Below are 15,148 nucleotides of genomic sequence, written 5' to 3'. Positions count from 1 at the left end.
ATTGACATGACAGCATCACACAGTTGCTGCGGATTTGTCACCTGCACATCCATGATGTAAATCTCTACTTCCACCACATTTCAAAGGTGCTCTATTGGATTGAGATTTGGTGACTGTGTACGCAGTTTGAACAGAGTGAATTTATTGTCATATTCAAGAAACCAATATGAGGTGATCTAAGCTCTAGTCTTCTATTGTTCAATTTGCCCGTACGAACTCTTATCTGACAGTAGTGGCACCCGGTGTGGTCTTCTGCTGCTGTGGCTCATCTGCTTTAAGGTTTGACGTATTGTTTATTAACCCTAGAGATGGTTATGTAGGAAAATCCTAGCAGATCAGCACCTTCTTAAATATTCAGACCGGCCTGTCTAGCACCAACAACTATCCCATTTCTTCCCCATTCTGATGGCTGGTTTAATCTTCAGCAGGTAATCTTGACTTTGTCTACATGTCTAAATATGCTGAGTTGCTGCTATGGTACTGCTATTGGCTGATTTTGGTATTTGCATTGACAAGCAGTTGAACAGGTGTACATAATGAAGTGACTGGTGAGTGTAGATGAGTGTAGATATGTTTACTGAATTATGACCAGGTAAATTATGAATTATGAAATATAGCCGTCTACACACAACATTATCATATGAATAACTCTGTGTCTACAGCACAGAAAATGTAACTCAGTTTCTGAATATGAATTAAAGAAAAGTTTATATTTTTAGCAAAACAGCAGGAAAATAAAGATAAATTTTATTAACTTTTATTACTAATGTAAAAGGGCATATAATATAATATAATATAATATAATATAATATAATATAATATAATATAATATAATATAATGTAAAAAAACTGTATAAAATTCCAACACGTATTTTTTACATAATAAGCCATCAACGGTAATTGACTTTAGATCATTAAAACTACATGACCCAGAATGCAGCACTATTGTTACGCATGGGGTCCGCGTCGCGCCGGGCAGGGGAAAAATTACGACTTTGCGCATGCGCCTCATCTATGTTGTTGTTTGTGGCGGTAAGATGGCGGCGCTCGGAGATACCTCAGCTCCGGGGGTGAACGGGTTAATACAACAATTCACAGCAATAACAGGTAAAAATAACATTTTAATTAGCGTTTATTTCACTCAGTGGATTTTTGTGCTCATATAGGAACACTTCCCTCGCCGGGTAAATCTTGAAATCCGTGCGCAGATGAGAAAACGGGCGTTAAGTGTTGCTCTTGCTCCTGCGCTGCCAGTGGTTTGCAGAGGGGAAAAAGCACAGGCAGTTATCAGCTAAACTCAAGTGAAAGACTCGGAAAATGAACCTTAAAGCCGCCAGCTTTGAAACTTATTTTTAATCATCACTTAAAAATGTCTGTTTTTCTTATTAGTGCTCGTTAAAGACACAATCTCGCTAACCTAGAGCGGTTTGTATGCTCTTTTTTTGCGTGGCGTGTTGCTCGATAATGTGGAATGGAGGTCGGCTGTTCAACATTTCCCTTCTTCATCACCACCAGCCAGACTTCATGTTGTTGCTGTCACTATGCCTCTGACTGTGGCCCCAGACACTATTTATTGGTCACAACCTGAGGACTCCGAGTGTCATCGCAGACATTATCTATAGTTTATCAGCACTTTGACACAGTGGACGGTGTTTTTTAAGTTATTAAGCGGCAAAGAAGAGGGAGACTCTGTTAAGGGGCTGCTACTTTATACGGACATGCGCAGTGCAGACCAGAATTTCATCGTCGCCCCGCGGCACTCCGCTTATAAATCAGGTTCATTCAGATGTGGAGTGTCCAAATCACTGTCACGACGTTGTGGACTGCCGCCATGTGTGTCATTAAGGCTTTTTGCATTGTTCAGGTTTTTTCGCACATTTCCGTTTATTTACCAAACATCGCGTTGTATATGCGGAGCATTTCCGCCCACTAAACCTTTTCTGAACTGAAACTGAACTGTCATGCGGGTTGTTTGGCGTTAACTCATTTCACTATAGTGATAAAGCGTTAGTTTAAGATGTGCTTTGTTTGTCCTAAAAGTTGGGGAAACTCAGTAAAACAAGTAAAGCATTTTTTCCCATTTAAAATCAAAATAAATATAAAAGGTAAAATAAATGTGTCCATTGTCAAAGTGACATGTGGTTGCTTCTGTGACCACATATACGGAAAAACAAGTAATCAAATACTAAGATATTCCAAGGTTACCAAGTACTACTAGACTATGTTGTCACATGATAATAAATGGCATTTAATCCCTTGAGTGAATAAAACACGTGTGTATGTACTCATAATGTTTAGTGAGCTGGTTATAACTTTACTTTGGGCCTTATGTGGAACAGTTATAGCATATGACAGAAGTTTGAACATTTAAGAATTTTTAATGAGGTCAGTGTTGCTGTTTGCCACCCTCTGTGCTTTGCTTTCACCCAGTTATATGATTTTATTCATACTGCTGACAGTGTTGTGAAATTATTGGTGAGGTTTGCATAAAGCAGAAAAAAGACTTGATCCAGTGTAATAGAAAAAAAAGGCGGACAAAAGGTTCACTGTCACGAGTTTGATGTGATGCTGGTGACACCTTGGTGCATTGGTTAGTACCGCTTTGGAATCCATCCTTGGTACTCCAGCTTCCTCTAATAGTTCAAAGACATGCTTGTTTAATGGTGATACTAAATTAGCTCTAGGTGTGAATGTGATGGACTGGGAACATGTCCAGTGTGCCCTGCCTTTCTATGAAACTTGGGATAGGCTCTAGCCTTATGTGACCTCACAAGTAGAAGATGGATACCTAGACTGTGATATACCACTCTCAGAAAAACATGAGCATTGTAATATAGCAAGTAGGGATTAAGGAAAAATTGATAGAGCGAAGTATGATGATATTTTGTGTAGTGATGTTGTGTGAATACAGGGACGCTAAATATTGATATTGTATTAAACAAGTTTAAATACCCTGGGAATACTGCAAACAAGGGGGCTGATCTAATGCACCATCATCCCGAGATAACATTAGCCAAGCAAAATTAAACTAAATCAACTGAACTGAAAAACTATCTAACACTGGTGACACTTAGCTTGACAAAGCAACTACCTAATTCACAGCTAATGGCTAACTCAAATGAGTAAAAATAGGACAGCGGCTTCCTTGTATATAAAAATAATGGCTGTATTTCATATTTTTCTAATCTGTGACCACAACTTGTGCTAACTAAATGTTTATGGCATTGGTGATTGCACGGGTTGCCTGATAGGTGGTAACTTTTTTGCAAACAGTAACAGTCTCACCTGGACTGACTGCAGTCAGCTTCAGAGAGATTGTTGGAAGTTTATGAATAATTGCGTCTAATTTATTCTCGTAGACCGATTGCTAACATGTTGCCATCGGTCTGAATGAGTCGTCAGCACAGCTCGAGGAGGACTGAACTGGCTGATCACTGGTTGTATTCTGGTAATATTTCTCACCCCAACTGGTTGCAGCAGATGGCCGCCTGGTTCTGCTGGAGGTTTCTTCCTGTTAAAAGGGAGTTTTTCTTTCCCACTGTCGCCAAAGTGCTTGCTCATAGGGTGTCATATGATTGTTGGGTTTTTCTCTGTATGCATTGTTGTAGGGTCTATCTTACAGTATGAAGCACTTTGAGGCAACTGTTTTTGTGATATATTAATAAATTCAATTAAAGTTGAATTATGAACAGGAAGGTTGCTGAGTGTAACTGTTAAATGTTCATTTCTGTGTATATACACAGCAACAGATATGTGATTTTCAACAAATTGTCACAGGTAATTGCTGCATTAACCAAAATAGACTGCATTTAGTTAACAACTTGACCCCAATTATTCGCAGACCAAAAGCAGACTTATGGCAACATTAATGCAGTTTTTAGTGACAGTGTTGGTTTGCTTGACAGTCTTTTATAGAAAAAAATTTTTTTTTTTAAATGTTTTATCACACTAATGTAATTAGGACCTGGCCAATAAAGTTGTTTGTTTTTTTTTAGCACAGATACCAATATTTGATTTTCAGCCAATATTTTGTTTTGTTTAGGCAGTCAAAACAAAAAAATATTTGTGATGTGTGGTTATTTATGATTCCCTACTAAGATAATATCCATCCACCCATTCGCTTCCGCTTATCCTTTTCAGGGTCACGGGGGGCGCTGGAGCCTATCCCAGCTGTCATAGGGCGAGAGGCGGGGTACACCCTGGACAGGTCACCAGTCTGTCGCAGGCCTAACACACAGGGACAGACAACCATTCGCACTCACACTCACTCGCACATTCACAGCTAGTGGCAATTGGGATTATCCAATTAACCTATCCCCACAAGCTGCATGTCTTTGAACGGTTGGAGGAAGCCAGAGTACCCGGCGGGAACCCACGCAAACACGGGGAGAACATGCAAACTCCACACAGAAAGACCCCAGCCACTAAGATGGGGGCTAAGATAATATGACGATGCATTTTAAAAATAAACTTTTATTGTCATGAGAAGTGGTAGATTGCTCCTTGTACTCTGCCCATCTCTGCTTAGATTAGCAGGTTGTTGTTTGCGGTGATTCAAAATTAAGTTGCCATCAGAAAAAAAGCAGAGTGCCCTCTAGTGGGAAAACTATGCAACATCAACACTCATAACACGGTGGAAGTGCATTTTGTTCATTTTGACTTTATTCATTTTTATTTATCAGCATCTATGAGATTTCCAATACGGATATATTAGCAAATACCTTATAGCTGCTGGTTGAAAATATCGGTCAGCTGATATTTGGCTCTGAAATACAATGTGCCACTATGAAATTCTCAATGTTATTTGTTAATCTGTAAACATTTGTGAACGCATTGTGCTCATGGTTAGTGCCTACATATCTAACTCTCTTCCAGGGGCCACAGAGAGCGTAGGAAAACATATGCTGGAAGCATGCAACAACAACCTGGAGATGGCAGTGACCATGTTCCTAGATGGAGGCGGGATTGCAGAGGAGCCCAGCACCAGCTCCAGTTCTGCAGCGTCAAGCAGCAGAGCGCCCTCTACAGAGTAAGCTGTGACTTTTCTCCACAAGCCTAGGTCAGACAAAAGTAAAACAAAACCCACAGAGTTAGTTTGTCTGTTTTGGTCATGTTTTATTTCAAAAATGGAAACTTCTCAAATTTTCTGCTGATTGTTTATCCAAGCTTAGAATCTGTGTTTACCACAAGCTGACATGAGACGAAAAATAGCATTCGTTTCATTGCTTCCTTATCATACTAAATGTTGATTGTTTGTAATATGATTACAGATCTTTTACAGCTGATTGCTTGTCTACATAAATAACTCTGTATATGTTGCCTTCATGCCTTCCTCAGTGAAGTGCGGGCTCCAATTCCTCAGAAGCAGGACATATTGGTGGAACCAGAACCCCTTTTTGGAGGTATGTTGTTGCTTTTATTTGTCAGTCCTGCTTAAGGCAAAGAAATATTCATGTAGACTGCCAGCTGTCTGTAAAGATGATGATGATTTTTTTTATTTGTTTACTTATTTATTTTTTTATTACATATATTCAGTGCCAAAGCGAAGAAGACCTGCTCGATCAATATTTGATGGTTTCCGAGACTTTCAGACGGAAACAAGTGAGTATTTTCCAAAATGTACAAGTTAAAGCAAATAAAATGTGGTAGTGCTGTTTCCTAACAATCACCATTAAAAGTCTGTCTCATATTTCTGTTGTGGCATCTTAACTTCCAGTAATGAGTGAATGAATGTTTTTCTGTTCCTAGTCCGCCAGGAACAGGAGCTGCGTAATGGTGGAACAGTGGATAAGAAACTGAGCACCCTGGCAGACCTTTTCCGTCCTCCCATTGAGCTCATGCACAAAGGCAGCTTTGAGACGGTGAGGAGTCACTCACAGGACACTGTACCCCACACCTTTATTCAGCCTGTGTGAACTTTCAGCCAAATTTTAGATGATGACTGAGTAGGTAGATGGTGAAAACCTGCAATGTCATGCTTCCTTGCTTGTGATCGCACACCGCTAATGCAAAAACCTGTTCCCAAAAAAGTTGGGAGGACTAAAATTTGTGTAAAAGCAGATTGCAATGATTTGGCATAACACCAATTTGACTGTTTGTAGTGGAAGAAACATCAAATGCTTAAAATCAGAAATTTTCTCATCTTCTGGAAAGGACACACTATGTTTTTCTCACTAGTTTGACTGCTTTGAATGGGCAGTTACTTCAAAACAGCATGACCCCCACCTAAAGAAACACTGGGAAATGCTGGATGATATATATACAGGTTTTAGGCCAAAATATGCCACCATTAAGGGGACTTAGGGAGTTGGTGCCAAAAATAGATATTTATAAGTATTTAGAATATGTACCAGTATCATTTCCTAAATGTAGGCCGATATAAACAAAGACAGTAGAATTTTTAGCATAGTTGCAAAGAAAAATTAGATTTGATAAAAGTTCGACTTTATTTGACCTTGGAGAAGAGGTCAGAGGTCAAAGTAATGTGATGTTGAGAATCCCAAAAGATCATTGCCTTTATTTTTTTTACATTGTAAATATACCAGTAAGAAACCTAGGTCGTGTCCAAATTCATGGGCTGCATCCTCCTGAGGACCTGGCATTCGCAGTCTACGTGGGCCGGGTCCTCAGAAGGTCGGGTAGGCCGGAAGTAAACGGCTGTGAAATTGGACGGTCTAGCCTTCAGATTTGCGACACCGCTGTCTCTGTGGAGTCTAATTAACTCAGCTGTCTGCTCCTTGCTATCTAAAATATAACAGGACACTGGTGTAAATTCTCGACCATCTCACACGTCTGTTTAATCAGTTTTCTGTTTGACGTTTATTCAGCTGTGTGAAAACCAAGTAGGAACCCACCCGGGGAATTAATAAAGTTTTATTTTACCTAATCTAATAACTTTAATTTCAGCCAAACCGATTTACTCATGAACAAATAAAACACCGAAAAAAGCCAAACAATAACATTTTTAGGTTATCTAAGTATATTATATTATTTTTAACCTGAGTAGCGAAAGACCGTGGTGTTCTGAAAATGATGTGCCGGGAGTTTGCCGTTCTCGGCGGCTCTAGTGACCTAGCGGCTTAGCTCCCAGTTAGCTATCGAGCTGGTGGATAACAGACGTCTCCGAACACGTCAGACAACTTTTGCAAATATGTGATATCTTGATAAAGCGAGCAGATATTTGAAGTTTACACAGCTACATTCTCCCCTGAAAATATGTTAAAAGTTTGTTTTGTGACCCAGAAAGAGCAATAAGAACAATATTAAAAACTTAGTAGTGGCCGCCATTGTTGAAAACTGGAATTGGCTGGGCCGCGCTATGAATTCTGGTATATTGTGGGCGACGATGGATACACCCAACCCATCCTTCAAATTCGGAGAGAAGGAGGACACATTTGTCGGCTAAATTCGGAGGAGTCTACGAATTTGGACAGCCTTCGTCACGTCGCTGTGACGCAATTGGCCTACAAATGCGGCCTCAGGAGGGTGCACCCCATGAATTTGGACACCCCCATAGTTTTAAATATCTCTATATAGAATTATTATCACTTTGACCTTCAGATCATTCTATTGACCTTGAAGGAGAGGTCAGAGGTCAAATGTGACATATTTTAAAACTTTATAAACTTTTCTATATGTTGACAGTATTTACCACAATATTCAGAGTCACAGTCACTAAGTCTTTTAATGGATTGTTAACACGACCCCACCCCTAATTTTTTTTCATCAGAATTCATACAAAAAAATTCAATAAAAATTTCATGTACACACAGAATTACACATAACGACACACACAAGAATGAAGAACAGAATTTTTCGCTTTCAGCATTTGATTTGTAGTCTTTGAACTATTTCCAGTTGAAATTAAGGTTTCAGTTCATTGTAAATAATCTTTTTTCTTATTTAATTTTATTATTTGTTCTCCACCAAGCAAAAGATATGTTTTGCGTTTAAATCAAAACTTGCAGACTTAATGATTTCCATCATAAAGTATATTTGTCTTTGTAAATCGTGAATTCCCTCTAATTCCATATGTCTTTCTTTACGTTTATAGGCTAAAGACTGCGGACAGATGGAAAACAAATGGCTAATGATCAACATTCAAAATGTTCAAGACTTTGCCTGCCAGTGTCTGAACAGAGATGTGTGGAGTAATGATTCAGTGAAGACCATCATCAGAGAACACTTCATATTCTGGCAGGTATGAGGTTTTAAGAGCGCAGTGTGGTGTTTTCTGTGATGCATGGCGTTATTCGTGAGGGAATTTATTTAGTCCATCCATCCATCTACAATTTGGTAGTTAGGTGTTAGCACCATCATCTCACAGCAAGAAGGTCCTGCTTTTGAATCCACTGGGTAGCTCAGGCCTTTCTGCATGGAGTTTGTATGTTCTCCTTGTGTGTGCGGGTTTCCTCTGGGTACTTGCTCCTACAGACCAAAGACATGCATTTATAAAGTTTGGGTTTTTTGTTCTACACAGGGTATAAAATGCTTTTTTAAACCTGTAGGATATACTTCTATGATGCACGTTATATTTTTCCCATGTATGGACAAAATTTAACAATGGTATAACTTCAATTGCAGCTCAGTGTGTAGCAGTGCCACAATCAACACCTCTGGTTTATGCTACCAGAGCACTTAAATACCACCCTAATTCTTGCAATGAATACAGCAAGCCAAGCCAAAAAGTACATCAAGCCTACATGTTCACTACAATAACGAACAGATGTGCCTGCTTCCGAGCAGTTGAGACCATCATGCATGTCTGCTGTGTGTAGGTGTCACTGCAGTCACATGCTGCTTATAGCAGATGGCAAACGACTGGCTCGTTCGTGGGTGGGGCGAGACAACTGCTGGCATGTCATATTGTAAGATGTAGATTATAGTCTTTAGAAAATGCAGTACTCAATGATCAAAGGTGTTTAAATTCTGTTTCGTGTTTAAAATTGCCATCAGGTGAATTAGCCATCATTGAGCAAAGATGGGAATAGGGCTGCTCGATTATGGCAAAAATGATAATCACGATTATTTTCACTGAAATTGAGATCACGATTATTTTCACTGAAATTGAGATCACGATTATTTGACGATATTTATTTAACCCTTTAAGACCTACTATAGAACCAAGTCCACCAGAGCTTATATTTTTTTTTTTACATGCTGTAGTGCCATTTGTGGGAGCATTTCAAGTTGCTATACATCAATACAACTGTTATAGCCCATATTTTAATAATATGTATGCATTAAGTCCATAGTAATTACATAAATTGCAAAAAAGTGCAATAAACTACAAAAAAAATTGAAAATCGCTTTTGTTTTGTTTACATATATTTCTACTTGGAGAAATTTAAGAGGTTTATCCCTCAAAACTTTAAATACAATAAAGTTGCAAAAAATAGTTTCCCACCACAGGAAATTTATTTTGAGTGTCTTCATAGTTTTATTTTGGAGATACAGCAATTTTTATGTACTGCAGGAAAAACAAAAAACAATCCTATGATGCAAATTTGCAAAGAAAACAGCAGGTGCATCATTTCACTGTGGGAAGTGTTACGAACAGCTGATAGGAACGGCAAAACGTGTTTCTGGAATATTATGTTTTTGTTCCTGCAAGCGCTTTTTATGCAATTTTTGCAAAGCTATATGTGGAACGAAACCGTGACCGAGGACAAGCTGATGGCATCAGATGTAAGTACAACTCCTCCGGTTTCATATGCAAAACAAATTATTGCGCTAGCTTACACGGTTCAGGTTCTACAGGGATTTAAAAATAGTTACGCAAAACGGAGCGTGCTGCTCTGACCGGCTTTAAAGGGTTAACAATGACTTAAAAAAATAATATAAAATAGTGTGCAACACCACTGAAGTTTTTTTTTTTAAACTCTCTTTTCAACCAACGGCAGTCACTCTCCAAATAACTTCTGCTTAGCTTTCCGGGTTTCCCTCGGGTCCTCTTAATCAGCGGTCTCCAACCTTTTTTGCGCCACGGACGGTTTATGCCCGACAATATTTTCACGGACCGGCCTTTAAGGTGTCGCGGATAAATGAGGGAGGGGCTAATAATCGGCTCAGTCATTTTTAATGATCGTTGAAAGCCCAGATCGTAATCGTGATTAAAATTCGATTAATTGAGCAGCCCTAGATGGGAAAGTGTATTTTTAGAGCTGTAAAAAACAACAAAAGACAAAAAAAAAGAAGCAGTTTTCCACGTAGAGGTAAAAGGTTGGTTGGTATTGGTGAGTGAGGCTATGCTTTTCTGTTTCTGAAGTGGGGTGTGCCTGAGTAAAAAGTAGAAAACTCTGGTCCTGTTAGCTCTAAAGGGCTTAAAGTGAGAGTAAAAGTTCAAAATAATGGGCTATGGAGAGGAGCAGCACAGTGGTGCAGCTGTTAGCCTCAAGATGGTCCCAGCTTGAGCCTTTTGGTGAAAAGTTTTCATGTTAAAATGAAACATAAATGCAGGGGTTCTTCCTTTTAAAAGGAAGTTTTTTTCTTCCTACTGTCACCAAGCACTTGCTCATAAGGGGTCATATACTGTAATAACTGTAGGATCTTTACTTTACAAAATAAAGTGTCTTCAGACGACTGTTGCTGTGAATTGGCGATATATAAATAGAAAAGAATTTAATTGAATTCCTCACACAGTCCATAGAAGACATGGATGTTAGGTTAACTGGTAAATCTAAATTGGCTGCAGGTGTGAATGTGAGTGTGTCAGTCTCTCTGTGTTAGTCCCATGGCAGACTGGCTACCTGTCCAGGGTGTACACCACCTGGGATAGGCTCGAGCCTGACTGTAACTCTGAATTGGATAAGTGGAAGAAAATGGGTGGATGATGGAGAGTTGGGGAGGGAGGTACTTTTCCAAAGCAGTCCACCCGTCTTTGCATTATGCAGTGTGGGCACACTTTAAGTTCAGTTTATATTCTATCGTTCATTTTCTCCCTCTGCAGGTATATCATGATAGTGAAGAGGGACAAAGATACATCCAGTTCTATAAGCTGAACAAGTTTCCCTACATTTCGATCCTGGATCCACGCACAGGTGAGTGTTTGTGGAGGGCTGATTGATGATGAGGGTTTGCTGATGTACGAACACACTCACACCATTGAGTTGTTTCCAGCTGATCAAGAAAACAAACAAATATGTGATTTACTGGCAAGATTAAAGTACAGCTCTCACTCTGAGAGGCTTACAAAAGCAGTTTTTATTATAAATGCACAGGAAGATGATGTCTGCATGCATCATTTTGTAAGACATTAATAGTGTTATGAAAAATAATTTAAATGTCAGTAGTCTTCAAGTAGCTTGAATAACAGTGTTCATATCAGGAAATGGGATTAAAGCAATACTAAAGCGACACAATTGGCTATTATGTCACAATAAACTGTGTAAATCTGCAGTGTTGATCCAAACTGATGTGTGCGTCTCTCTCTCTCTTTTCTTATAATTAAATACTTAATTATTTCCTGCTTTTGGTGATCGGTTCTGTTCAAACCATGTTCACATCAGGTCAAAAAATGGTGGAGTGGAACCAGCTGGATGTGGCGTCGTTCCTGGAGCAGGCAACTGGCTTCCTGGCAGAGCACGGACAGCTCGACGGGCCATCCTGCCACGCACCTCCTGCCAAACGAGCTCGCTCTGTGGGTCTCTCATCTCATGTGTCACCTCTAATTCCCTCTATGTTTTTGCTCTAATAAGAGCTCCTCGCTCCTGCTGTGGCTCTGTTGGAATTTCCTCAGTCACACCTCTGATCAGTTTCAGAGGCATCTGGGATGTTTGTTAGGATTTTGCATCAGAGCTTCAGGGTTTGGATAAATGTCATGCTATGATCAGTATCAGCATATTTTAGTGCTGTGATATTTGATGTTGTCAGTGTCACGCAGCCATCCATATTGTTTAAAGTCTTTGTGTTGCTTTACTCAGATCTTTGTTACTTTTTTTAAACAATTGTACACTATTTTATCTTTTAGGAAAGTTTAATCGATGCCAGTGAAGACAGTCAGTTGGAGGCAGCAATCCGAGCTTCTCTACAAGAGACCCACTACGAGTCCTCAAATGTCCCCGAACCCCCCGATTCTCCTCGATCAGACGATGAATCTGATGCAGAGCCTTTCTCTGACAGCGAAGGGCCTTTCTCTGTTGACGGCTCAGACAGCGAGACGCCAGCACCCCATGAAGAGAAAAGTTCGACCGGCAAACACACTGCGACCCCCTCTGCAGCCACTGCAGCCCAGCAGCGTCTTCATCCTGATAGCTCCACTTCTTCCTACAGAAAATCACCGTACAAAGAAAACAACCACAGTCACAAGAAAGAGGAGAGCAAAAAGAACCACCTGGAGCCCTCGGCTCCCGGGCCTCGTCATCCCCAGCCTGATTCAGACTCTGGTGGGAATCACTGCGCCCCACTACCTGAAAGCGCAGGAACTTCAAAGATCAGCACCACCACAACCTGTGATGTGGACTGTCCTGAGGACAATGGTACGACAAATGAAAAGTATTTTAGGTTTCATGAGTGTGCGTGTGTGTGTGTCTATATGTCTGTTTTCGATGCAATCATAATAAGGTGAGCAGCAAGTTTGCTTTAAAAAAACAAAAGTCTAAAGGCCTTTGCGGACGTGCAAACTCTTTCCGAATATTTTGTGCACTAAAAGTTAATTTTAGGGCTCATCTATTCTTCAGTGTCAACTTATTTCACTGCATGAATTTGTGACTTTTATTCACATTTGGAAAAATAAACAGATCTGCCCAGACAGACTACTGCACTGTAGTTCAAAGTGCATCAGTACTGAATATACAATGATATGGAAATCGTAAAATAATGCTGTTTAGCCACAGACACAGCGCTAGACACTGCTCCGGGTCAATCAGCTCTCTGAAATTATTTCTCTTCCTCCTCAGTTGTGGTTCCAACTCTTTCAAAAACAGCTCAAACTGTCCCGCTGACATCCTGAGATATTTACAGAAGCGGTCGTGGTGCTGCTTCAGCTCCTTGATCAAACCATGAAATTGTCCCTACTACTGTCTTCTCATGATGAATTTGATGATGTTCGTGTTTAGAAACATCAGGACCATCATCATCATCGCTTGATGTTAATGTCATCTTTTTCACGTCACTTTTTTTTCAGGCGAATTTTCTGCAAACTGCAATGCTTTCAGTGTGCATCTGCGTTACACCACAAGTTTGGATCCAAAAAATTAGCTTTTTTCAACGTGCTCAGGGTATTAAAGCCTTAAGGTGTCTTAAGAGCCCACTTATGCCAACACATAAGTGGGTGCTGCTGGACTGACTCCTTTTAGATCAATGATGGCCGTGAAGTCAGTCCTAGTCAGTTGAATGTAGACAGACCCTTAATCCTACTGTACTATTTGGTCCCTTTGGCTGGATTTAGCATTAGTTTTATTGCTGGAGTGTGTGTGTGAAGATTTCTATCAAAATGTGTACCATATATGACCAGTGAAGACTGGTACTAAGCACTAGATTTTCTGACGGTTTCTACAGTCACATCCCTTGCAGAATGTGGTGGTTGTGTGTTGTTTTTACTTGGCGGGACCCAAGTGATAAGTATGTTAGTGGTTTCACTCATCTTGTCTAATTACAGTCTGGTGTAATATCTGTGTGCGGGTACCTTCTAGTGGTTGTAGTTCTGGAGCATAGACAGAAAAAGCAATGAATGTAGCTTCTGTGACGTCACCTATTGTTTAGTAAAGTCCTGTCATAAAACCTCAAGCCAAGCATTTTCCCCCGTTGCCACCCTCACCGCCACTCCACTAGTCCGTATACTGACGTCTCTACTGACAGCTTAATAGTGTGAAAGCGGAGCGTGACAAGGCTGCTATAGGACTGAGTCGGAGGAGTCGCCCTCTGCTGACCATTAAATAGAATGCAAGTTTAATGCAAGCGCACACAGTCGTAGCTGTTAATTCAAAGATCAATCCATTGTTTATCTATGTGATGTGTGTTTTTTATGCTTTTTGACCAGTGTGTTCTGGCATTTTTAAGTATAGTGGCTTTTCAGTTCTGACAGCATCATCTTAGTAACTGTTTTGTTTTTAATAGGTCCCAAAGCCAGGTTGATGCTCCGCTACCCTGATGGACAGAGAGAGCAAATTTCATTGTCTTCTAAAGCAAAACTTTTGGTGAGTGAACCCCAAAATCACTGATATTCAAGTAAAATAAACAGTAGTACATGTTTATAATGCCTAATAAACATGGCAACATTTTTTTAAATCTTTTTTTCCCCTACCTTCCAAATTATACTCTCTCTTTAAGGCCCTGGTAAGACACGTCCAGTCTAAGGGTTATCCTAACGAACGCTTCGAACTCGTCACCAACTTCCCCAGAAGGAAGCTCGCCCACTTGGACTATGACATCACGCTGCAGGAGGCAGGGCTGTGTCCACAGGAGACTGTATTTGTGCAGGAGAGGAACTAGCCTTCCAGACACACTCACTTTTCGCTTGTCTGTATCTCTGGTAGACCTCACCCTTTCACCAATGATGTGGGATGATGTTACTGGCCTTGATCCCATAACCTTTTGTTCTGGAGGTGGCCCTGGTTTTTGCCAAGACAGATAAGGGTGGATGGGCTACTTTCACCGCCACTCCACTAGTCCGAATACTGACGTCTCTACTGACAGCCTAATACCTTTGTAGTGCTCTACAATTGGCCAGTAAGGTTTAATGGATGCCAGCAGTCTTTAATGTTTTTAATAAACTATATACTCTGCTCTGAGGCAAGCCTCATTTAGCTTTCAACACTGAGGCATATCAGAACAGAATATATATCATATAGCTCGTCTTCAATTAAAAAATGAAAAAAGAAGAAAAAAACACAAATAATAGATCACTAATTGATGATGGGCCACAAGGGACTTGTACAAAGAGACTTTTACCTCTCAGAAAGGACATTAAATCAGTCAGAGTTTATTTTCTAGCTCTTCTTGTTATTTTCTCTACCTGGGACAGGTAAAGGGAGGCTCATTCTTGTTTATTTTGACCCAAATTTGGTCTCTCACTCGGTCATTGTTGAAACAGTTGTAATTATTTGGAAGGCAGGGGCGCTAAGAGGCCAGGTCCAAAAATTACAAAGTCGTGAAAATGTGTCTTTTGATACAGAAGGGAATGAATAAAAGGTGGTACATCTCATCAGTC

At 40.1% G+C, this 15,148-nt stretch overlaps 1 protein-coding gene across 1 annotated transcript; it reads left to right on the top strand.

Moving 5' to 3' along the window:
• Positions 1-1,001: 1,001 nt before the first annotated feature.
• ubxn7 (UBX domain protein 7) lies at positions 1,002-15,063 on the top strand. The gene is made up of 11 exons (XM_085438300.1): positions 1,002-1,107; positions 4,876-5,029; positions 5,338-5,402; positions 5,536-5,601; positions 5,749-5,861; positions 8,054-8,200; positions 10,949-11,039; positions 11,508-11,638; positions 11,969-12,476; positions 14,056-14,135; positions 14,269-15,063. The coding sequence occupies exons 1-11, from the start codon at positions 1,002-1,004 to the stop codon at positions 14,428-14,430; spliced, it is 1,623 nt and encodes a 540-aa protein (XP_085294426.1). The 3' UTR covers positions 14,431-15,063.
• The last annotated feature ends 85 nt before the right edge of the window (positions 15,064-15,148 follow it).

This window comes from Copadichromis virginalis, linkage group LG18 (genome assembly GCF_057382275.1).
Source record: "Copadichromis virginalis isolate Kocher_CV1m ecotype Utaka linkage group LG18, C_Virginalis_male_GT1.1, whole genome shotgun sequence".
Classification (NCBI taxonomy): Eukaryota; Metazoa; Chordata; class Actinopteri; order Cichliformes; family Cichlidae; genus Copadichromis; species Copadichromis virginalis.
This window is presented reverse-complemented; position numbering and strand designations above follow the sequence as displayed.